At 42.6% G+C, this 26,116-nt stretch overlaps 1 protein-coding gene across 2 annotated transcripts in view; it reads right to left on the bottom strand.

Moving 5' to 3' along the window:
- Positions 1 to 8,992: 8,992 nt before the first annotated feature.
- Positions 8,993 to 26,116, bottom strand: part of LOC311109108 (repressor of RNA polymerase III transcription MAF1 homolog) — a 28,891-nt gene continuing 11,767 nt past the window's right edge. Inside the window, exons 3-8 of one of the 2 annotated variants that reach the window (XM_084151915.1) lie at positions 12,574 to 12,702; positions 12,036 to 12,198; positions 11,416 to 11,537; positions 11,036 to 11,155; positions 10,476 to 10,568; positions 8,993 to 10,308 (exon numbers count right to left, since the gene is read on the bottom strand). In XM_084151915.1, coding sequence (XP_084008041.1) covers positions 10,284 to 10,308; positions 10,476 to 10,568; positions 11,036 to 11,155; positions 11,416 to 11,537; positions 12,036 to 12,198; positions 12,574 to 12,702 — 652 coding nt within the window. In that variant the 3' untranslated portion in view covers positions 8,993 to 10,283. The remainder of the gene's footprint in view (positions 10,309 to 10,475; positions 10,569 to 11,035; positions 11,156 to 11,415; positions 11,538 to 12,035; positions 12,199 to 12,573; positions 12,703 to 26,116) is intronic. The other variant, XM_084151916.1, reaches the window with a different exon arrangement.

The following is a 26,116-nucleotide window of genomic DNA, read 5'->3' as shown; positions in this document are numbered from 1 at the left end:
CAGCCCGTGTTCATGGTTCTCACAAGTGAATTGATAGGCTACAATGACTTTGCTCATGATCATGCATGCCGCAAATTACATGTAACTTTAAGTTCCTTGAATTTTCTTTTGCGGGTGCCTTTTCATTATGTTTTCTAGCTAATGTTACACCAATCAAAGCAATGGAGCATGTAGTGAAACAAAACTTTAGTGGTCAAAACCATTCATCTTGGGGCAACTGGGGGAGCGGGTTAGCAAAATGCTATCATATTACGCAATTATACCATTTGTACAGTTGCGATTTTAGCACGTAAATCTTGGTGGGGTAAACTCCCCAAATTTTTTCAAAATGCATGCCAGCAAAGCCACTACACAACACAACACTGAACAATACATGAATTGCACTAAACAGTAACAAACAGTGCCCACAAACTGTTAGGGCCTACATAAAGCTGTCCCAACAGCAGAGCTTTCTTTTCAGCACCATGGAGTGAATCCTTACCACTGCTACACCTGGCTATCAGCGGAGCCTTGTCTGGCAGCGAAACCATTCATTCACATCATTTACTGCCTTTAAAAAAAACATAGCTGAAATGGCTGACTTGCTTAAACAAATGTGGTTTCTACTGACAATTGAGATGTACAAACTATGGCAAAGGGCACGACGAGCGTATAAGAGGCAATCCGTAATTTCGATTAAGACATTAATGAGTGAGCTAGGACGGACGTAGTCAATTTAACTATTTGTTCAGCAATAACAAGGGCCGTTCTTACAGTATTCTCCCTGTACACCAATTCAGAACCGTAGGATAAATAAAGGGGGCATATAAGCAGACAATGAAAGCTCTTACAATATTAGATGATTACATTTCTCTAAAACAGGCTATAGGCTACTTGAGCACCCCCAAGTCAGAACAGTAGGCTACGTTATGAGGGGGAAAGGGACCAAATTATTGGGGTGAGGCACATGGGCTACTAACAGCATAGTATACAACATACACTTAGTATTACTTTCTTAGCTACAGTATACATATCTCCCTGGCATATTACATGTTTTATGCAGCAGCATACAATACATTTTTGGACTCACCTTGGGCTGTGCTCACTTGAACAGGAAGGTGGCGTTGTGGTCCTTCTTGTGGGCAAATTCTGTCATCAAACTTGGTCATCAAAGTCTGGCTTTCTCTGGATTTATGGTGCTTTCAAAAGAACTGGGAACTCTGAAGAAAATAAGGTTGAATCATGACTTCAGTGATCTTCAGATCGGAGCTCTAGAAAGAGGCCAGAGTTCCTGACTTGGAATTCCGAGTTGGATGACCGTTCAAAACGTATTTTCCCAGTCGGAGCACATTTTTTTCAGAGTTCCCAGTTGTCTTGAACTAACTGAAGTCTGACAATTCCCAGTTCCGAGTTTCCAGTTGTTTTGAACGCGGCAGAAGTCATGCTGGATTGACAGCATGTCCAATGTGTTCAACCTTTTCAGGCCCATGGTGTTGAATGTTTATCCTTTTAAGTTTGGAAAATATACCTTTAAACCCAGACTTGGACCACACACCGTGAATAGTAGGCTAGTGACTGCTTTGCAACACTTGCAGTTAGCCACTGATTCCTTCTAAACCATTCATTGTTGATTTTGCGTTTTCCAACTTGTTGTGTAATGTTTATGTCCAATGGCCGTTGAGGACCGATACTTATTATCTAACATTTCTCTTCATATGAAAAGGATTTGCCAGTAGCTTGTTGACTTTATTCATGATGATGACTGCTTGTCTAGCTTGCTAGCTAAGATTTTGAAAGTATGATGTTGACATGATCAGTCCAATCAAAGCTACGGTAGATATAATGTGATTTGACGTAATTTTACCTGTGGCCAATGACCTTGAGCCTTCTTGGATGGGCACTTCTAATGTAACTCTATGGCAGCACCCAAGGGGCTTTTCGAGCAGTCCCCGTAGATTTTGCGGTGACGTAGTGTCCCCATGAGTGACACTACCATGCTCCATATTTTCAGTTGGCTGCCCCACCACCACAGAAAGCACTGAGCTAGGCTGAAACACCTGAATTTTGGAGCTGCCTTACTCAAGAAAGCAAAAAAGAGACTATGTTTATATTCCGCTTTATTCAATCAATGATAGTTTTTTACATTGTTTGCAAACTAATATGTGACATTTTTCTTTTTCTTTTTTTTGCTAAACAGGTGGGGCTCAAAACAGGTGCCCCACCTTCCCTGAATGACAGGTCGCCACTGCATTTGTAAAATTGTCTGATATATTTTTTTGGGGGGATACAGACTAGCTAAAAAATAAGTGAACATTTATAAATTATCCAATGGATTATGATAATTTTCTGGTAAAAAAACAGTGGCAGTGCAAAAACATAAGTCTGCACCCCTATTTTAATTTGCTCCATGGCTCAGGCGGCTAAGTGGAGACAAGGCTGTTTGGCTCATCTCAGTCCTGAAGAGGAATAACTTTGCAGCTGTCTCTGATTAATAAACAATGCCATGCTGGTGGGTGGTAATATTAAAATAAAACGCAGCCCTGAAACGAAACGTAGGCTGAAAATAATTTGTATGTAATATCATAGGAAAAGACATCGCATTCACACGGAATTTCACGAAGTTAGCAATTCCGGATTTGTCACTTCAAGCCCAAATATATCATACTTTGACTAAAACAATGACCTATTGACTTAAACCATTGTGCAACATCATGGGCAAGCTCTTTCAGCTCGAAAAAGTAAATTTCTACTGGTGTGGGCATTTCATTCAGAGCTTGCTTGTGGGGGAATGTAAATATTTTCGATTGTTTCGATTTTTTATTTCAATGTATAAATTTTTTCATGGTGTAATGTATTACTTTTATGATGTTTTTACTTCTCATATATGTTGTTTCTGTGATCTTGTATTGCTTTCCATGATGGTTGAATTTCAATTTGTAATCTCAATATAATCTCCTGAATAAATAAATCAAGATACATTCCATTAGGATATTATCCCTTTCAATTAGCCTTTACATTATTATCATTTTCAATTAGCCTTTACATTATTATAATTTTCAATTAGCCTTTACATTATTATAATTTTCAATTAGCCTTTACATTATTATAATTTTCAATTCGCCTTTACATTATTATCATTTTCAATTAGCCTTTACATTATTATCATTTTCAATTAGCCTTTACATTATTATCATTTTCAATTAGCCTTTACATTATTATCATTTTCAATTAGCCTTTACATTATTATCATTTTCAATTAGCCTTTACATTATTATCATTTTCAATTAGCCTTTACATTATTATCATTTTCAATTAGCCTTTACATTATTATCATTTTCAATTAGCCTTTACATTATTATCATTTTCAATTAGTAATGTTTATGTCATCATCATCTACATAGTCAGTTTGAGTGTGTGTAAGGTGCTGAAAGGACATCACCTCTATTCGGATAGGTAGCCTACATAGAGATAGCTGAGGTCAGGGCGAACTTCGTGGTGCTGAAGGGACAGCTCCGCCGTTGAAACCTAACACAGTACGTTTCTCACCGCACAACTGCCACGCGGGCATTGTGACATGAACTCGGAACTCGCCTTTTATTATGACATGCCCCCCCCGGCCCGGGATTTTTTTGTTTTTGTCAAACGACTGTGAGAAGGCCAATTCTGGTGACAAAAAAAAATTACAATCCAAAATGCATGAAAATGAAATTATGTTCCCTTCATTTGAAACATCTGAAAATAGAGGAGAGTTTAATTTTATCTCTTGATCTCAATGACATCATCAGCCAATTCTATATTAACCCCAAAAATAATTGATCTAGAGTAACGGTACTGTATTTTAGCAAACAATTATTACATACATATATTAATAGGGTTGGCTACACTTCCAGCATTACAAGCTAGTTAGCTAACTACCTTGGAGGTTTCTCAGATGATCTGATAAGAATCTGAGGAAGATATGTAACTTGTTGGAATTTGTCACTCTGATCTTAAAAGTGCGTTTTTTTTAATGTCTAGTGGCAGCGGCAACGATAAAGGGGGTAAAGGGGGAAACACTGGTGTTTCTTTCAGGGTCAGATGTGAAGCTCTCTCAGTCCTCCAGTGAGGATGATATGGCTACGGCGTCACTCTGGATGAAAGGTGACCTTAAAGAATCTCGTCTGAATCACACAGGGAGTAAGGAGGAGGAGTGCAGCACAGTAGGTTGGTGGCACCTTAATTTGGGAGAACCGGCTCGTGGGAATGACTGGAGTGGAATTGGTGGAATGATATCAAATACATCAAACAGATGGTTTCCAGGCGTTTGATGCCATTCTATTTGCTCCGTTCCGGCCATTATTTTGAGCCGTTCTTCCCTCAGCAGACTCCCCTGGTGCGCAGGGAGGAAGCGGGAGGCAGGTAGGGAGGAAGGAGGGGCATGCAGGGATTTCTACGTTAGGTAAGAACTTTTTCTAACCTCTCTCTATCCATCCATTCTCTCCCCTTCAACCCCTCTTTATCCATTCATTTACTTTTACTTTTTCATTCAATTTTCTTTTGATTTGTGTTCCTAGACTCCCTTTGTTCCTGTAGCTGTGCTGTCATTGTGTATGTGCTAGCTATGATGTGTCATATGTACTTGATTTAGGTATTAACCCCACTGCCATTAACTCCATCTTTCTCTTTTCTGCTTCATCCCCACTGCATGAGGGGTCCTGATCCCCTCTATCTAGCATCAGGATGCTTGAAGTCAACCCCTACCTGCCTGGTTTGGTGTTCCCTGCCCATAGTTCCGCTTCTGGACTTTCCTGCCCTAGTCCTTTTCTCCCCTGATCCTACCTCCAGTCTCCAAGATTAAGATGACTGCAATTTACCATGTAAGAACATTAAAATGTTAAATCAGTGGTGATAAGCAGGGGCGCAACTTTCCCTGGGGACGGGCCCACATTCTGAAATTGCATTTTTGTCCCCCCCAGTTGTATCATTGGAATGTGATACAAAACGAGGCAACGGTGTGCTTTAGGACCTTGCAGACACCTCAGAGCGATCGGCTAGGCTGTTTGGAGTGTTTATCCGACTGGATTAAAAAAAAATAATAATAATGTATGTCCCCCCCACTTCTAAAACGAAAGTTGCACCCCTGTTGATAAGTATTGCTTGTGCCATTCCAATTATTTATTGAAAGTTTACCATTGTTATATGAGGCCTATATTGTCTGCCTCTTACCTAATTTAAGGAAGACGGATTGAGCATTGCTGGGCCTGCCGCAAGGAACAATGTGGAGGTGTATCATTTACATTTACATCATTTAGCAGACGCTCTTATCCAGAGTGACTTACAAATTGGTGCATTCAACTTATGATAGCCAGTGGGACAACCACCTTTTTTGTTTTCTTTTTTTTTTGGGGTGGTGGGGGAAGAAGGATTACTTTATACTATTCCAGGTATTCCTTAAAGAGGTAGGGTTTCAAATGTCTCCGGAAGGTGGTCAGTGACTCCGCTGTCCTGGCGTCGTGGGGGAGCTTGTTCCACCATTGGGGTGCCAGAGCAGCGAATAGCTTTGACTGGGCTGAGCGGGAACTGTGCTTCCGTAGAGGTAGGGGAGCTAGCAGGCCAGAGGTGGATGAACGTAGTGCCCTTGTTTGGGTGTAGGATCTGAGCCTGAAGGTAAGGAGGTGCCTTTCCCCTCACAACTCCGTAGGCAAGCACCATGGTCTTGTAGTAGATGCGAGCCTCAACTGGAAGCCAGTGGAGTGTGCGGAGGAGCGGGGTGACATGAGAGAACTTGGGTTGAACACCAGACGGGCTGCAGCGTTCTGGATAAGTTGAAGGGGTTTAATGGCACAGGCAGGGAGCCCAGCCAACAGCGAGTTGCAGTAATCCAGACGGGAGATGACAAGTGCCTGGATTAGGACCTGTGCCGCTTTCTGTGTAAAGTAGGGTCGTACTCTGCAAATGTTGTAGAGCATGAACCTGCAGGATTGGGTCACCGCTTTGATGTTAGCGGAGAACGACAGCGTATTGTCCAGGGTCACGCCTAGGTTCTTTGCACTCTGGGAGGAGGACACAATGGAATTGTCAACCGTGATAGGGAGATCATGGAGCGGGCAGTCCTTCCCCGGGAGGAAGAGCAGCTCCGTCTTGCCGAGGTTCAGCTTGAGGTGGTGATCCGACATCCACACTGATATGTCTGCCAACATGCAGAGATGCGATTCGCCACCTGGTTATCAGAAGGGGGAAAGGAGAAAATTAATTGTGTGACGTCTGCGTAGCAATGATAGGAGAGACCATGTGAGGATATGACAGAGCCAAGTGACTTGGTGTATAGAGAGAATAGGAGAGGGCCTAGAACTGAGCCCCGGGGGACACCAGTGGTGAGAGCACGCGGTGCAGAGACAGATTCTCGCCACGCCACCTGGTAGGAGCGACCTGTCAGGTAGGACGCAATCCAAGAGTGAGCAGCGCCGGAGATGCCCAACTCGGAGTGGGTGGAGAGGAGGATCTGATGGTTCACAGTATCAAAGGCAGCGGATAGGTCTAGAAGGATAAGAGCAGAGGAGAGAGAGTTAGCTTTAGCAGTGCGGAGAGCCTCCGTGACACAGAGAAGAGCAGTCTCAGTTGAACGACCAGTCTTGAAACCTGACTGGTTTGGATCAAGGTCATTCTGAGAGAGATAGCAGGAGAGTTGGCTAGAGACGGCACGCTCAAGAGTTTTGGAGAGAAAAGAAAGAAGGGATACTGGTCTGTAGTTGTTGACATCGGAGGGATTGAGTGTAGGTTTTTTGAGGAGGGGTGCAACTCTCGCTCTCTTGAAGATGGAAGGGACATGACCAGCGGTCAAGGATGAGTTGATGAGCGAGGTGAGGTAAGGGAGAAGGTCTCCGGAAATGGTCTGGAGAAGAGAGGAGGGGATAGGGTCAAGCGGGCAGGTTGTTGGGCGGCCGGCCGTCACAAGTCGCAAGATTTCATCTGGAGAGAGAGGGGAGAAAGAAGTCAAAGCATAGGGTAGGCAGTGTGAGCAGGACCAACAGTGTCATTTGACTTAATAAATGAGGATCGGATGTCGTCAACCTTCTTTTCAAAATGGTTGACGAAGTCATCCACAGAGAGGGATGAGGGAGAGGGACGAGGAGGGGGATTCAGCAGGGAGGAGAAGGTGGCAAAGATCTTCCTAGGGTTAGAGGCAGAGGCTTGGAATTTAGAGTGGTAGAAAGTGGCTTTAGCAGCGGAAACAGAGGAAGAGAATGTAGAGAGGAGGGAGTGAAAAGATGACAGGTCCGCAGGGAGTCTAGTTTTCCGCTCGGCTGCCCGGAGCCCTCTTCTTGTGGCTCGCAATGAGTCATCAAGCCACGGAGCAGGAGGGGAGGACCGATCCGGCCGGGAGGATAGGGGACATAGAGAGTCAAAAGATGCAGAAAGGGAGGAGAGGAGGGTTGAGGAGGCAGAATCAGGAGATCGGAGGGAGAAGGATTTAGCAGAGGGAAGAGATGATAGGATGGAAGAGGAGAGAGTAGCGGGAGAGAGAGAGCGAAGGTTGCGACGGCACATTACCATCTGAGTAGGGGCAGAGTGAGTAGTGTTGGAGGAGAGCGAGAGAGAAAAGGATACAAAGTAGTGGTCGGAGACTTGGAGGGGAGTTGCAGTGAGATTAGTAGAAGAACAGCATCAAGTAAAGATGAGGTCAAGCGTATTGCCTGCCTTGTGAGTAGGGGGGGACGGTGAGACGGTGAGGTCAAAAGAGGAAAGGAGTGGAAAGAAGGAGGTAGAGAGAAATGAGTCAAAGGCAGATGTAGGGAGGTTAAAGTCACCCAGAACTGTGAGGGGTGAGCCATCCTCAGGAAAGGAACTTATCAAGGTGTCAAGCTCATTGATGAACTCTCCAAGGGAACCTGGAGGGCGATAAATTATAAGGATGTTAAGCTTGAATGGGCTAGTGACTGTGACAGCATGGAATTCAAATGAGGAGATAGACAGATGGGTCAGGGGAGAAAGAGAGAATGTCCACTTGGGAGAGATGAGGATTCCTGTGCCACCGCCGCGCTGACCAGATGCTCTCGGGGTATGCGATAACACATGGTGAGACGAGGAAAGAGCAGTAGGAGTAGCAGTGTTTTCTGTGGTAATCCATGTTTCCGTCAGCGCCAAGAAGTCGAGGGACTGGAGGGTAGCATAGGCTGAGATGAACTCTCAGAACGGCAGTTCCAGAGGCTGCCGGAGACCTGGAACTCCACGTGGGTCGTGCGCTCAGGGACCACCAGATTAGAGTAGCAGCAGCCACGCGGTGTGAATCGTTTGTATGGCCTGTGCAGAGAGGAGAGAACAGGGATAGACAGACACATAGTTGACAGGCTACAGAAAAAGGCTACAATAATGCAAAGTAGATCGGAATGAAATGAACTAAACATCTGGGAAAGCGAGAGAGCGGGGCCTCCCTCACTTACGTTTCACTGAAACACTCAAATATAACTCTCCCAACTTCCATCATCATGTGACTTCTGCCATGAAGAGCTCAGTAAACCAGACCTGGATACTGTATCACCTGGAACATCAGAGACTCATCCCAGCCTCCTATAATATTACTGATTTAAGACTGAAATAAGTAAAAGTCAGCTATTCTTTGAATGATTGAAATAATTAGTTGCATTTTTAAAGAACTTCCTCAAATTAATTTACAGTGGTTAACATTTAGCCAATGTCCTGTAGAGCATGGTTACCCAAACTCGGTCCTGCACCGAAAAACAAAAAAAACTTGCCCCCGGGGGGACCAGGACCGAGTTTAAAGCCCCTTCCACGTTTCTTTGCATTAGCCAGGCTCCAGTCAACAATGTCCATAGGAACACTTTGAGTCTAAATAACACGTTCCTCTTGTAGGAAACATGGTTAACTATACCTTACATTGCTGTATCATTGTTGTCATTACTGTTCAAAACATTTTCATTTTGGTCATTTTCTTCCCTGTGAGTGGGATGTGTTGCCTATGTTGGGTGAGTTGCCTGTGTCCACACCACTCTCTATGACAACACAGAGGACACTATTTGGTTCAAACACAACTTTATTAACATATACTGTATAATCAAAACAAGTCCTGAATAGAAGTCATCATGGTAGTTCACAAGCCTTACACAGGGAACACAGAGATAAAAGGTTATTTCTTTCTAAAAAATACTGTAAAACATTTTAATAACATTACTGGAAATATCACTGATGCCTTTGCTGCCTGTGTTCAGTACATTCACTTGGCTTTACATCAAAGCCTTTGTAATGTTTGAGCATAAAATAAATGGATGATTGTAGCAGTGGAAAATGGGTACAAGTTTTACAATAGGTTAGCCTAACTCAATCATAAGGGAACCAGAATATCACACATTGAGGAATATGGTTATTGATAGACAGAACATTGTGACAGAGGAGCTCATGAAAGTGCTATCTTGTATAAGCTGCAAGTCTGATGTCATAATGCTTTCCTTGGCAGTGTCATCTCAATATCCCATCTACACAGGTCATGTCCAGTAATAAGACAACATAACATATTACAATGTTTCCATTACAAAAGCAGCATTTGTTTCAAAACTTGGAGCTATAAAAGTTCTCACAGTAACATCACTGTCAAGCATAAAAGTCAAACAAAGGACGCAGTCACAAATGGAAATCAACTGGATAGATAGTCAATCGAATTAGCTGTCGTTGTCCCACCCTCCACCCAGTGTGGCAGTGTGGGATTGGAGGAGGGGTTTGATGTAATTAGCCCCTCCCCTCCCCTTCCATGGCTCTCGCTGATGCTGGTGTTGCACTGTGGACTTCTATCTCCACTTACACACTGGTTTCTGTGACATCATTTGCTGCGATCTTCAATAAAAGAGGATTCTTGCTTGTCAGGGTTAGCTGTCCATGGCCTCTCTTGACCATAAATATCCAAGACAGGTCCAATAGGAATTGGGAGGGTTTCTTTGAGAGTGCAGCATCCAAGCAGAGGCTGGTTTGGAGTCAAGAGGATGTGGTTTGAGAGGCATAGGAAGGTCCTTCCATCAAATGACCAGGCACAGTCAGTTCTTAGCTCTGTGACAATGGAGGATAGAGGGAGCACAATCAACAGGAGACTTGGGCATTTAGAAAATGTCCTTCACGTTATACGTCGGATCCAGCTGATGTGAAAGGCGTGAAACATGCACTTGTCAATGGGGGGGTGAATGCATTTCCTCTACATGGGTCAGGCTATACAGAACATTGAGACAAAGAAATAAACAGAAAAAAGAAACAGGATAGGGGAAAGGGGAAAGGGGGAGGAGGTTGTGTTTGGCCTGGGCGTGTCTTCCATCTCTATAGCATTAGACACAAAGAGCTCTGGGGAACCTGCAGACAGGGAGAGAACAAGGTAGTGTCAATCATGGCTCCATTTAGACACGAAACCCAAATGTAACCCCATGCACAGACAAAAGTATATATGTAAGACTGAGGCCCATTGGTGCACTAGAAGACTATAAGCAGGTAGTAACATTATTATAGTAACATGATCCCACCTGTCCTCAGTGAATCCATCCATCTCCTCTTCATCATCCAGCTCCATGTCCAACTCGTTGTCCAGACAACCGCGGCCATACCCACTCAAGACACTGCGGAAATAAAGCAGAAAAATCCTGCCTCATTATTCAAACATACCGGTACATGTGGTTGCTCTGATTGATAGATTGTTTGTGGAGGATTTGAAGTTGATCTGTTAGTCCCCTTCCCTGGCCTTTTGTCCTCCTGGTAGTGGATAACAGTCTCACACCGCCTGAGACCAGACAGGCTTTGGGTTGTGTACAAGCGGCCTCGGCACATCAAGCCCAATCAACTCCTGCTGCTGTATGGTAAAAGCCACCCCCCAGAACCAGCATACTATACTGGTTTGGTGTGAGCAATTCATACCAGCAACATGAGACAGATTTTCCAATTTTATAACATACACAGTGGACTATAGAAAGTCATCCACAGGCCACCAGCTATTTCAGACTGGCTGTAGAACTAACAAACTCATATGTGTATTGTCACAGATTGCATTGATAATGGAGCCAGAATGAAGCCTGCTGTGGCTGCTCACCTGACGGAGCGACAGGTGAAGAATACAATCCTCTTCAGCTTCTTGTTGTAGAAGAAGTAGTTGAAGGACCAGAGGCTGCCTTCCTCCCCAAAGGGGTCTGAGTCCAGGTCAGGGTTGTAGCTGAGGACAAATAAGGACATATAAATATACTACATATACTGGCAGCAAACACAACAAGCAGCACATACATATTCATTAACGTTGACATTTTAGTCATTTAGCAGACGCTCTTATCCAGAGCGACTTACAGTAGTGAGTGCATGCATAAAAATAAAATTCCCTGTGATAATCGAATCCACCATCCTGGCGTTGCAAGTGTCATGCTCTACCATCTGAGCCACATGGGACCACAATATTCCGTCATACACAGACACACACACCTGTATATGTCACATTCCTGCAGGCAAATTTCCTCGTCGATGGAGTTCCACAGCTCCGGCCCCAGGGAGTTGAACTCCACTCCAACTGATGAGTACAGGCTGCTATTCACTGCATTCGCCACCTGGTGGAGACATGGCACACAATCATTAGAGACCTCTTACAGCAAGGGTGTCAAACTCAATTCCTGGAGGGCGGAGTGTCTGTGGGTTTTCATGTCACTCCTCCTTTGTACTTGATTGATCAACTAAGGTTATTGTGATTAGTTAGGTTATAATTAAGGTTATTGTTTAGTCACCTGGTGGTTTAGGTCTTAATTAGACACAAAACGGAAAGGAAATAAAAACAAACCTACAGACATGGCCCTCCAGGAATTGAGTTTCACACCATCTTACAGCCTGAGATATTCCATAAGCCCCTTGTAGAAAACTCACTACCTTCCCCTTATGTGTATGGCTTTGTAACAACGTGCTTCCGGGACTTGCATGGGATGATTCAAAGTATCTGTTTATGAGTATGTGGGCAATTCTGAAATGAGGCTTGAATGACCGCCCAATTAGATTGGTTTAAAGTCATTCTAATGTGGTGTAATCATGAGAGGAGCAGAGGCTTTGCTACTGACCCAGTTGAGGCTGGGCTCCCGGCTAAACTCGTGGGCCCGGGCTGCGCTGAAGTCGTAGTCGGGCCTGAACGACTCGTTGAGCGTGGTGATGAGGTAGAACAAGGTCTTCCTGCAACACTTGTCACTCAGAGGGTTTTCGCCGTCCTCACTGCTCTTCCCCAGTCTGCACAAAACAAGGGAGATGAGTAGAGAGAGAGGGAGAGTGTTCAGTAATTTGGTTGGGAAGTTAACATTTATTATCAAGGGCACAGACATATTTTTCACCTTGTGGGCTCAGGGATTTGAACCAGCGACCTTAAGGTTACTGGACCAATGCTCTTAACCGCTAGGCTACCTGCCACCACCTTAGTGTGCCACATAAGCGACTAATACTGTGACACAACAACAGCATCAACAGGGTCATATTCATTAGTGCACAACATAGCAAAACATTCTGCAACGGAAAACAGGCAGTCCCTCCCTGTTTGCCCCCGTTTCATTCCTAGTGTGATTTCCGTGTTATGTGAACATTGATAAGGGATGTGGCTGTGGTACTTACTGGGGTGGGCTGGTGGCGCTGGACTGGGGGGGTGAGAGGGCCTCTAGGACATGTGGCTCCCCCTCCTGGCAAAATTGCTTAAACATGTGCTTGTCATCACCAGCCATCTTGCAGGAGTAGCTCTCGATTCTAAAAAGACAGACAAAAAACCAAGAGTTAACTTTTGTCATTGTATTAAAAGTGGACATCCATTTAGCTACTGACTAAGGAGGACATGGGTATTGTGTAAAACTAGTCATGTCCCCAATTCAATACCCAGGGGTTGCGCTAATGCAGGATTTTGCGTTTTCACACAGAAAATGAAAGAAAAACCACAAACAATATCTTGCTGTGTTTAGAAAACGCAGCTCTAAAATGCTTCTTATTGTAAATTCTGCTCGGCTTCAGTCAGAGTTCGCTCCAAATCCTGAATGTAAAAGGACACATTTTGTGCTTCAGTTGCACTTCTCTACTCGGATGAAATACCTTTGCCCTCGCTATTGGATCACCAGACTGCACCCTGACTGTTGTGTAGGCTACTTTTCTCTGGTACTTTCCTCCAGCGGTATAGTTTTTCTCCAGTAGCAAGTTAAAATGCAAGACTAACATCAAGCTGTTCGCAACTGGGAGACCCATGAGGCGGTGCACAATTGGCCCAGCGTCGTCTGGGTTAGGGGAGGGTTTGGCCGGCCGGGATGTCCTTGTCCCATCGCGCTCTAGCGACTCCTGTGGTGGGCCGGGCGCATGCACGCTGACAAGGTCGCCAGTTGTACAGTGTTTCCTCCGACACATTGGTGCTGCTGGCTTCCGGGTTAAGCGTGCAGTGTGTCAAGAAGCAGTGCGGCTTGGCAGGGTCGCGTTTCGGCTGACGCATGGCTCTCGACCTTCACCTCTCCTGAGTCCGTACGGGAGTTGCAGCGATGGGACAAGACTAACTACCAATTGGATATCATGAAATTGGGGAGAAAAAGGGGTAAAAAAATAAATAATAAAAAAAAGTTCTAAGCTGCACCATTGAGAGCATCTTGACTCGCTGCATCACCGTATGGTATGGCAACTGCTTACCACCCGACAGCAAGGTGCGTACAGCCCAGTACATCACTGGGGTTGAGCTCCCTGCCACCCATGACCTCTCTATACCAGGTGGTGTCAGAGGAAGGCCCTAAAAAAAAGGACTCCAGACACCCAAGTCATAGGGGCCCTGTGTAGCTCAGTTGGTAGAGCATGGCGCTTGCAGCGCCAGGGTTGTGGGTTCGATTCCCACGGGGGGCCAGTATGAAAATGTATGCACTCACTAACTGTAAGTCGCTCTGGATAAGAGCGTCTGCTAAATGACTAAAATGTAAAAATGTATAGACTGTTCTCTGCTACCACACGGCAAGCGGTACCGATGCACCAAGTCTGGAACCAACAGGACCCTGAACAGCTTCTACCCCCAAGCCATAAGACTGCTAAATAGTTAACCAAATAGCTCCCTGGACTATCTGCATTGATTTTTTGAACAAACCATTCTGTCTCATCACATACGCTGCTGCTACTGTCTATTATCTGTCAATTTATTCCCAGTTATATGTACATATCTACCTCAATTACCTCGTACCTCTGCACATCTACTCGGTACTGGTACCCTATGTATATCAAAGTTATAGTTAGTCATTGTATATTTATTATTACCTGTTTTACTTTTCTATTATTTCTCTATTTTCTTTCTCTCTGCATTGTTGCGAAGGGTCCGTAAGTAAGCATTTCACTGTTAGTTGCACACCCCTTATAGATAAGTATTGAAGCAAAACACCACGGTTGATTTTCACTATAAAACGCAGGTGAAATGGTTTAAAACACAGATTTAATTTAATGGTCTGCGTTTTTAAATTGCAGATTTCTGATAGCTAATGTGAACCCTGATACTGCAAACATTGCACATGCATGACATAGGCTACAGTATCCCATCTACAGGTCCACCCATAACACAAACAGTGCCTTGAAAAAGTATTCAGACCCCTTGGATTTCTTCACATTTTATTGTGTTACAAAGTGGGATTAAAATTAATTTAATTGCCATTTTCTGTCAACAATCTACACAAAATACTCTGTCATAGTATATTTTATATATACAGTGAGGGAAAAAAGTATTTGATCCCCTGCTGATTTTGCACGTTTGCCCACTGACAAAGACATGATCAGTCTATAATTTTAATGGTAGGTTTATTTGAACAGTGAGAGACAGAATAACAACAAAACAATCCAGAAAAATGCACGTCAAAAATGTTATAAATTGATTTGCATTTTAATGAGGGATTTAAGTATTTGACCCCTCTGAAAAACATGACTTAGTACTTGGTGGCAAAACCCTTGTTGGCAATCACAGAGGTCAGACGTTTCTTGTTGTTGGCCACCAGGTTTGCACACATCTCAGGAGGGATTTTGTCCCACTCCTCTTTGCAGATCTTCTCCAAGTCATTAAGGATTCGAGGCTGACGTTTGGCAACTCGAACCTTCAGCTCCCTCCACAGATTTTCTATGGGATTAAGGTCTGGAGACTGGCTAGGCCACTCCAGGACCTTAATGTGCTTCTTCTTGAGCCACTCCATTGTTGCCTTGGCCGTGTGTTTTGGGTCATTGTCATGCTGGAATACCCATCCACGACCCATTTTCAATGCCCTGGCTGAGGGAAGGAGGTTCTCACTCAAGTTTTGACGATACATGGCCCCGTCCATCGTCCCTTTGATGCGGTGAAGTTGTCCTGTCCCCTTAGCAGAAAAACACCCCCAAAGCATAATGTTTCCACCTCCATGTTTGACGGTGGGGATGGTGTTCTTGGGGTCATAGGCAGCATTCCTCCTCCTCCAAACACAGCGAGATGAGTTGATGCCAAAGAGCTCGATTTTGGTCTGATCTGACCACAACACTTTCACCCAGTTCTCCTCTGAATCATTCAGATGTTCATTGGCAAACTTCAGACAGGCATGTATATGTGCTTTCTTGAGCAGGGGGACCTTGCGGGCGCTGCAGGATTTCAGTCCTTCACGGCGTAGTGTGTTACCAATTGTTTTCTTGGTGACTATGGTCCCAGCTGCCTTGAGATCATTGACAAGATCCTCCCGTGTAGTTCTGGGCTGATTCCTCACTGTTCTCATGATCATTGCAACTCCACGAGGTGAGATCTTGCATGGAGCCCCAGGCCGAGGTAGATTGACAGTTATTTTGTGTTTCTTCCATTTGCGAATAATCGCACCAACTGTTGTCACCTTCTCACCAAGCTGCTTGGCGATGGTCTTGTAGCCCATTCCAGCCTTGTGTAGGTCTACAATCTTGTCCCTGACATCCTTGGAGAGCTCTTTGGTATTGGCCATGGTGGAGAGTTTGGAATCTGATTGATTGATTGCTTCTGTGGACAGGTGTCTTTTATACAGGTAACAATCTGAGATTAGGAGCACTCCCTTTAAGAGTGTGCTCCTAATCCCAGCTCGTTACCTGTATAAAAGACACCTGGGAGCCAGAAATCTTTCTGATTGAGAGGGGGTCAAATACTTATTTCCCTCATTAAAATGCAATTCAATTTATAACATTTTTGACATGCGTTTTTCTGGATTTTTTTGTTGTTATTCTGTTTCTCACTGATCAAATAAACCTACCATTAAAATTATAGACTGATCATTTCTTTGTCAGTGGGCAAACGTACAAAATCAGCAGGGGATCAAATACTTTTTCCCTCACTGTATACACTGAACAAAAATATAAATGCAACATGTAAAGTGTTGGTCCCATGTTTCATGAGCTGAAATAAAAGATCCCAGAAATGTTCCATAGGGACAAAAATCTTATTTTTCTCACACTTTACATCCCTGTTAGTGAGCATTTCTCCATTGCCAAAATAATCCATCCACATGACAAGTGTTGCATATCAAGAAGCTGATTAAAAAGCATGATGGTGCACCTTGTGCTGGGGCCAATAAAAGGCTATTCTAAAATGTGCAGTTTTGTCACATAACACAATGCCACAGAGGTCTCAAGTTGAGGGGGAAAAAACTGCAATTGGCATGCTGACTGCAGGAATGTCCACCAGAGCTGTTGCCAGATAATTGAATGTTCATTTCTCTACCATAAGCCGCCTCCAACATCGTTTTAGAGAATTTGGCAGCACGTCCAACCAGCCTCACAACCGCAGACCACGTGTAACCACGCCAGCCCAGGAACACATCCGGCCTTCACCTGCGGGACCAGCCACGTATGAGACCAGCCACCCTGACAGCTGATGAAACTGAAGTGTATTTCTGTGTGTAATAAAGCCCTTTTGTGGGGAAAACCTAATTCTGATTGGCTGCGCCTGGCTCCCAAGTGGGTGGACCTATGCCCTCCCAGGCCTACCCTAGGGCTGGGCGATATGGCCAAAATATCATATCACGGTATAAAAAAAAAAAAGACGGTATTTGATGTTTTTGAATAATAAAAGTAAAACATTTGCTTTATGAGTAGTGCGTGAACCTAGGGTGGCAACACATACATTATAAGTGATTTCAATGGGTCTTTCTCCATTCTGATTGTTTTATACCATTCAATTCAACAAAAAAATGTCTGCACTCATTTGAGATAATTTCCACACTGCCACTTAGGGCTGCACAATATGGGCAAACAATCTAGGCCTTACTTTTAACCAAATGTTGCAATTGCGATTTGACTTGTGATTTTCAGCAAAACACTTGGGTGAACTGTTGGAATCATGGAAATAGAATGATCATTCTAATTCTATAGTTAAAATATAATAGTGGCCACTTTGAATACAGTGTTTGACATGACAACAAATGCAAATGCCTGGGAGGAGTTATTGTGATAGGGTAGGAATCAAAGTGTTGACAAGTGTTTCCTAGGGGACCCTATAATCTTTGGCTACATTTAATGTTTTCTCTTAACTACTTCAAATAGCTAACATTCTTGCTTTGTGTATTCCTCTTTGATTTAGAAGATGCTGTTGCACAAAAAACATGCAGGTCATAGGGGCCTGGTAGAGCAAGCTGGTAGAGCACGGCGCTTGTAACGCCAAGGTAGTGGGTTCGATCCCCGGGACCACCCATACACAAAAATGTATGCACGCATGACTGTAAGTCGCTTTGGATAAAAGCGTCTGCTAAATGGCATATTATTTTTATTATTATTATAACTGGTACTATCAAGCTGTATAGCTAGTTACATTTGCGCTGACTCAGTACATTTATTAGCTAGCTAGCGATTAGCATTAGCGATTAGCATTGGTAGCTAACAAGATTTAGGCCGAATTTGCTAAAAAAAGACAAACTAGCTGTTTGCAGATGTAAGAAACACAACAGTGTAATTATAGAACGCTAGTGGATTTATTTAAAGAAGCAAAGTGAAAACAGCATCATTGTCATCAACATTGTTGCATGTGCTGCATTGACCATGCAGAGACTGAACGCAAGTGTCTCGTGGTCGAGGAACAAAAAATGTGCTCATTGAGTGACAGGGGGCAGGGCTAGGTCTGTGTGGAAAGCGGCACGGAGAGAGAGAGAGTGGAGAGATGACTGAAGTAGCGAAGTAAACTATAAAAATGGACGTTACACACGGAGTATAACATTCGACAAACTAAACATTCAAATACTGTTATAGAAGGTAAAGTAAAAACCCAAACCGGTCCGTGCGTCAATACCAGTATATTGTAAAATACAGTATACCGCCTAGCCCTAGCCCACCCTTGCCTGCGCCCCTGCCCAGTCATGTGAAATCCATAGATAAGGCCTCATTTATTTATTTCAATTGACTATTTTCTGTAACTCAGTAAAATCGTTGAAATTGTTGCATTTATATTTTTGTTATATATATACAGTGCATTCGGAAAGTATTCAGACCCACTGACTTTTTCCACATTTTGTAAAATTACAGCCTTATTCTAAAACTGATTAAATTGTTCCCCCCCCTCATCTACACACAGTACCCCATAACGACAAAGCAAAAACAGTTTTTTATAAATTATAAACTGTAATATCACATTTAGATAAGTATTCAGACCCTTTACTCAGTACTTAGTTGAAGCACCTTTGGCAGTGATTACCGCCTCGAGTCTTCTTGGGTATGACGCTAAAAGCTTGGCACATCTGTATTTGGGGAGTTTCTCCCATTCTTCTTTGCAGATCCTCTCAAGCGCTGTCAGGTTGGATGGGGAGTGTTGCTGCACAGCTATTTTCAGGTGTCTCCAGAGATGTTCAATCGGGTTCAGGCTGGTTCACGCAAGGACATTCAGAGACTTGTCCCGAAGCCACTCCTGTGTTGTCTTGGCTATGTGCTTAGGGTCATTGTCCTGTTGGAAGGTGAACCTACGCCCCAGTCTGAGGTCCTGAGCGCTCTGGAGCAGGTTTTCATCAAGGATCTCCCTGTACTTTGCTCCATTCATCTTTCCCTTCCCTGACTAGTCTCCAAGTCCCTGTGGCTGAAAAACAACTCCAAGCGGGCTTTCATGGGCCTTTTGCTGAGGAGTGGCTTCTGTCTGGCCATTCTCCCATAAAGGCCTGATTGGTGGAGTGCTGCAGAAACAGTTGTCCTTCTGGAAGGTTCTAAACTTCTTCCATTTAAGAATGATGGAAGCCACTGTGTTCTTGGGGACCTTCAATGTTGCAGACATTTTTTTGGTACCCTTACCCAGATCTGTGCCTTGACACAATCCTGTCTTGGAGCTCTACGGACAATTCCTTCGACCTCATGGCTTGGTTTTTGCTCTGACATACACTGTCAACTGTGGTACCTTATATAGACAGGTGTGTGCCTTTCCAAATAATGTCCAATCAATTGAATTTACCACAAGTGGACTCCAATCAAGTTGTAGAAACATCTCAAGGATGTTCAATGGAAACAGGACGCACCTGAGCTCAATTTCAAGTCTCATAGCAAAGGGTCTGAACACTTATGTAAATAAAGTATATTTTAGTTTTTTGCAAAACCAGTTTTTGCTTTGTCATTATGGGCTATTGTGTGTAGATTGATGAGGAAAATGTTTTATTTAATCCATTTTAGAATTAGGCTGTAACGTAACAAAATGTGAAAAAAGTCACAGGGTCTGAATACTTTCCGAACGCACTGTACAGTATATATATATATATATATATATATATATATATATATATATAAAAATAAAATGGTCATTGCATAAGTATTCAGCTCCCTGAGTCCATACATGTTAGAAACACCTTTGGCAGCAATTATTACAGGTGAGTCTTCTTGGGTATGTCTCTTAGAGCTTTGCACACCTGGATTGTGTAATATTTCCCTATTATTATTTTTTAAATTCTTCAAGCTCTGTCAGATGTTGGGGATCATGGCTAGACAGAAATGTTCAAGTCTTGCCATTATATTTCAAGCAGATTTAAGTCAAAACTGTAACTTGGCCACTTAGGAACATTCACCGTCTTCTTGGTAAGCAAAGTATTTGAAACATATAACCGTTTCATGTCTCAAAAGTGAGTGAGAAGAAAATGCCCGGGATAGTATATGGTCTGCCTTTTGGTGTCTATTGTGTACCATACTGTGATTGTCTTGCATATATAAGACATTGATTGTTGTCTATATTAGGGGTACGTGAGACAAGGGAGATGTACCTGTCCAGAGTTGTTTATTAGGAAATGGAACTGCACTAATTAGCTTATTTTATGAAACAAACAACAATTTTGTCTGTCATTCTTTGTTGCCACTACCATTGCTGCCTAACCTTGCTGAATATTTTGTATTTTTGTGTTCTTTTCACTCTGTCATTTAAGTCCTTATTGCGGAGTCACTACAATGTTTTTGATCTATCCTCAGTTCTCTCCCATCACAGCCATTGAATCACCAATAGCCTCATAGTAACATCCCTGAGCAGTTTCATTCCTGTCCTGCAGCTCAGTTCAAAAGGACAACTGTATATTTGAGGTGTCTGGGTGGTTTAATACATAACGCTAGTTCTCCTGTCTGGGACAAGTAAAAAAAAAAAAAGTCAGACAAGAACAATTTACTGTAGATTTAAGTTGTCTGAATGGACAAGTACAACTTTAAAATCACAGAAATCACAATATCAAACAATTACTCCGATCAGAATTGGATCAGAGAGGCCAACATTGGAATAATATTCAAATCTGTTTCATGTAGCCTACATAAATAAATAAAAAACTACATGTCAAAGTGTAGGTGATATGCATATTGGCTACAGCCTCATGTCCAAACCGATGCTGACATGACGGAGGTGCCAGAAAATGTAGCCAAACTTTAATGAGACTTTTAATTACATAAATATAGGCTAAATGCCAGTCATGTTTGACTAACATAATGAATGATAATTAACATTAACGTCTAAAAGGCAGATCAAATCGTCACAAGACCAGAGAGTGAAGGACAGTGCCTGTTGTGCACGGCAACATCACCCACCTTGAATCTGAGCGGAGGTGGTCAACATTTTAAAACGATTTAACCATAAACTTATTTGTTTAAAACCTGGACGTTTTGTCATTTTATGAAGTATGTCTTACCTTGTTTAAAAGTACCTAGCCAAAATATGACCACTGAAATGTTGAAGGAATTGTATTATAAACACTTAATATGCCATTGAAACCAGCATTTCTCATGTTCTATTGGCTTTCAAATCAACGTTCTTTAATTGTCCTGCAGCCAAACACATAATACTAGTCATATTAGTAACCCATGCTAGTTGATGCATCTTTAGATATTCCCTTTCTTAATTTCTAATGGATACTTTCATCTCTGTCACATGAAACCGCTCGTGTGTGGGGTGCGCTTTTGAGAACTGTGTTTTCCCGCTAATTGCATTTTGGAACATTCGCATGTAGCCAACAGCCATGTGCGCATTGTTGAGCTCGGTGGTCCCAGAACTGTCCCAGAGTCTGTTTTGAACCGTAGACCAAAAAAAGTCATTTGAGCTATTGGACAAGTTTTAAAAAATCTGTTCTACATGTCCGAAGGACAAGTGTAAAAAAAAAGTAATATGTCAAGCCATGTATAATGCCCAGCATAATTAGCTAGACCATGTTTAAAGATATATTCAATGTCTGATTTGTTATTGTTACCCATCTACCAATCACTGTCCTTTTTTATGAGGCTTTCGAAAAGCTCCCTGGACTTTGTAGTCAAATCTGTGCTTGAAATGCAATACTTGGCTGAGGGACCTTACAGATGTATGTATGGGGGACAGAGGAAGGGTTAGTAATTAAAAAATCATGTCAACCCCTATTACTTCACACAGAGTGAGTCCATATAACTTTGTGATTTGTTAAGCAAAATGTGTGGTTGGGTGAAATGCAGAGGGAGTAGAGCAGAGTCTGGTCTGGTGAAGTGTTTATTTTTCCCCTCACCCCCAGTTATTTAAGAGCAGAGGTTGTGCAACCCAAACTCTGGCTCAGAGACACACTGTGGCCCAGTCTTAATATAGGAAGGAGCAAAGGTCATGGGGGTGGTGACATGACTGGCCTAGTTTCCATTAACAGACAAATAAAAAAATACTGAACAAACAGGGACGACTGGAGATCTCAAACCCGTAGAAAAGTTGAGCTAATAACCTGTGGATAATTAGGCCTAGTTGTGAATAAATGCACAAATGAGGATATAAAAATGATAGGTGTTTGTGGGTGTAGGCCTATTTGTAACAGACTTCCTGGTTCAATACAAATAAATACAGTATCCAGAAACAGACATTCTATGGAAAACTATCACTGATAGAATTTGTGAACTTCCTCAAATGCACGTGTGAGTGTGTGCTCTGTTTATCATTATTAATTGGTCCAGTTTAACTTTGTTGAATATTAGCAGACTTTGGCTCATTATTAGGGTGGAAAGAAGCAGCCTCATTGGGTCACATTGTGCCAGCGTGGCTCTTGCTGCCATCGTTGGCCATACTAATTCAGTAAGCAGCAGGCTAAAAACCAGTACCTCGTAACTGTATCAATGCTCAGCTGTGTGTGTATGTGTGTCTACGCCAATGACGTATATGATTTGACAAAGTAATTGATCACGTGACACCATTCATTCCTATGTGAAGACTCAACAGCCCATTTGAAGCCAAAAACATTTGTTAAGATGGCGTCTAATGGATACATAAAATGCGCAGTTTGAGCTACTCCAGGAAGTGACGTTGCAGGCTTGCTCAGTGCTGCCCCCTCTCATTGAGTATCTCAAGTTGAAGGCCGACTGGGGTACTGACGGCTGCCAATAGCAACTAAAATGATCCTTATAACTTCTGTGTGCGATTTTTTTATAATCGGTTCAAGAACATACATTTGGTGTAATAGAAGCAAATATTGGTACCATGATTGTCTTCAGAAAAAAATTATATATACACAAAGATTGCCATTTTCCCATTCACTATAGGGTAAATAAATCCATTTGAATTGAATCACTTTTTGACAGCACCCCTTTTGATTTGAACAAAACCATAAATATTTTCCCATTATAGAAGTGCTCTGAAAGTGACTTTTTGGACCTGAATGCAAAAACATTTAAGAAATAAAAGGTGCTCAAAATGGACCTATTTTGCATACCCCAACATACCATGAGACATCCATGTCTTCATAACAGGAAAATATATAAACGGTTGAGATTGATATAATTTAAAAGCTTACAAACAGGGTTGACAAACTGTTTATAATTTTTTATATATTTTACAATAAAGGAGAATTATCTAAAAACGCCTAAACTCCTATTTTTTTTCTTCAGATTCTCATATGCTGTAGCTTAGACCCTACTTTACATTTGAGTTTTTTGTGTTGTGCCTGCCATCGGTTGAGACACAGCATACTCTTGAATACTGGGTGTGTGTCATGTTTCGGCTGACAAATGTTATAAAATGTGAATAACATTTAAATTTCAACTTTCAAATTGGTACCACAATATGGTTTGAAGTCCACACAGAGAATGTTGACTTGAATGGGAATATCAGTTTTTTTTAATTATACTGTAAGTTCTCCATAGGAAACCTATTGAAATCATAGAAATATAGATAATAGAATAGACATGACCATTTAAGTTGACATTCGACGGTGGGTGGACCTGCAGCCATTTTTGTGGTAGTAATTAGAAGTAAAAAATATTATTCAATTTCAATGGTGTACCAGCTAAATTGCAGTGGTCTGATGGGATAGGTCCACTCTATGAATTCTATTTCTATGATTGAAAGGCCACCCACCCTGTATTCAAGAGCATGTTGTGTCTCAACTGATGGCGGGCACAACACAAAAACCTCTGATGATGTAAAGTAGGGTCTAAGCTACAAAATATGCTAATATGAAAATAAATCGGAGGTTACGCGTTTTTAGATCATTGAAGTTAAAGGTTAAACATGTATTCTTTAAAAAAAATAAAAATAACGAAGTTTAACAACTCTGATTAAGCTTTTAAAATATATTTAACTCAACCGTTTATCTTTTCCAGTGATGAAGACATGGATTTCTCATGGTATGGTGGAGTATGTAAAATGGGTCAACTTTGAGCACCTCTATCCCCTGAATGTTTTGGCATTCAGGTCCAAAAAGCCCCTTTCTGACTACTTCTTCCATGGGCAAACATGTATGGAAAGTTTTGTTTAAATCAAAATGGATGCTTTCAAAAAGTGATTGAATTCATACGGATTTACCCTATAAATGGGGGAATCCTGTTTTTCTGCAAACAATGCCTGCAGTACCGCATTCGGCCTTAAACTTTGTGGATTCAATGAGAGGGGTCACTCGTTTACGCTCCATACCACTCTTCATTACACAGTCTCCAAATAGACACAAAGGCATGCTAGAGTACACCCTGTCCTGCGTCAGACTTCCCCTATAGATCACAGCCAGGATAGGGGTCATCACCATCACCGTACCCACTTGTTTCATAACCTAGAGTCCTTTATGCAACATCTACTGTTACCTCAAAGCCTGAAGGGCATACTACCAAGAAGGATCAATGAGTTAGCCTGCTAACTTGCCTAAATATTCTAAAATAAGTTGTTGTTTTTTAAAGATAAGTAGACCATGCCCATTTCAAGCTTAACTCCACATTCAAAAACACATATTTTTTACATTTTAGTCATTTAGCAGACGCTCTTATCCAGAGTGACTTACAGTGAGGGAAAAAAGTATTTGATCCCCTGCTGATTTTGTATGTTTGCCCACTGACAAAGACATGATCAGTCTATAATTTTAATGGTAGGTTTATTTGAACAGTGAGAGACAGAATAACAACAAAAAAATCCAGAAAAACGCATGTCAAACATGTTATGAATTGATTTGCATTTTAATGAGGGAAATAAGTATTTGACCCCTCTGCAAAACATGACTTAGTACTTGGTGGCAAAACCCTTGTTGGCAATCACAGAGGTCAGACGTTTCTTGTAGTTGGCCACCAGGTTTGCACACATCTCAGGAGGGATTTTGTTCCACTCCTCTTTGCAGATCTTCTCCAAATCATTAAGGTTTCGAGGCTGACGTTTGGCAACTCGAACCTTCAGCTCCCTCCACAGATGTTCTATGTGATTAAGGTCTGGAGACAGGCTAGGCCACTCCAAGACCTTAATGTGCTTCTTCTTGAGCCACTCCTTTGTTGCCTTGGCCGTGTGTTTTGGGTCATTGTCATGCTGGAATACCCATCCACGACCCATTTTCAATGCCCTGGCTGAGGGAAGGAGGTTCTCACCCAAGATTTGACAGTAGAAATGCGGTCCCTTTGATGCGATGAAGTTGTCCTGTCCCCTTAGCAGAAAAACACCCCCAAAGCATAATGTTTCCACCTCCATGTTTGACGGTGGGGATGGTGTTCTTGGGGTCATAGGCAGCATTCCTCCTCCTCCAAACACGGCGAGTTGAGTTGATGCCAAAGAGCTCGATTTTGGTCTCATCTGACCACAACACTTTCACCCAGTTCTCCTCTGAATCATTCAGATGTTCATTGGCGAACTTCAGACGGCTCTGTATATGTGCTTTCTTGAGCAGGGGAACCTTGCGGGCGCTGGAGGATTTCAGTCCTTCACGGCGTAGTGTGTTACCAATTGTTTTCTTGGTGACTATGGTCCCAGCTGCCTTGAGATCATTGACAAGATCCTCCCGTGTAGTTCTGGGCTGATTCCTCACCGTTCTCATGATCATTGCAACTCCACGAGGTGAGATCTTGCATGGAGCCCCAGGCCGAGGGAGATTGACAGGTATTTTGTGTTTCTTCCATTTGCGAATAATCGCACCAACTGTTGTCACCTTCTCACCAAGCTGCTTGGTGATGGTCTTGTAGCCCATTCCAGCCTTGTGTAGGTCTACAATCTTGTCCCTGACATCCTTGGAGAGGTCTTTGGTCTTGGCCATGGTGGAAAGTTTGGAATCTGATTGATTGATTGCTTCTGTGGACAGGTGTCTTTTATACAGGTAACAAGCTGAGATTAGGAGCACTCCCTTTAAGAGTGTGCTCCTAATCTCAGCTCGTTACCTGTATAAAAGACACCTGGGAGCCAGAAATCTTTCTGATTGAGAGGGGGTCAAATACTTATTTCCCTCATTAAAATGCAAATCAATTTATAAAATTTTTGACATGCGTTTTTCTGGATTTTTTTGTTGTT

Source organism: Coregonus lavaretus, assembly GCF_964263955.1.
Source record: "Coregonus lavaretus genome assembly, chromosome: 34".
In the NCBI taxonomy this organism is placed as follows: domain Eukaryota; kingdom Metazoa; phylum Chordata; class Actinopteri; order Salmoniformes; family Salmonidae; genus Coregonus; species Coregonus lavaretus.
The sequence above is the reverse complement of the archived record's forward strand: the minus strand, read 5'-3'. Positions and strand labels throughout refer to the sequence as shown.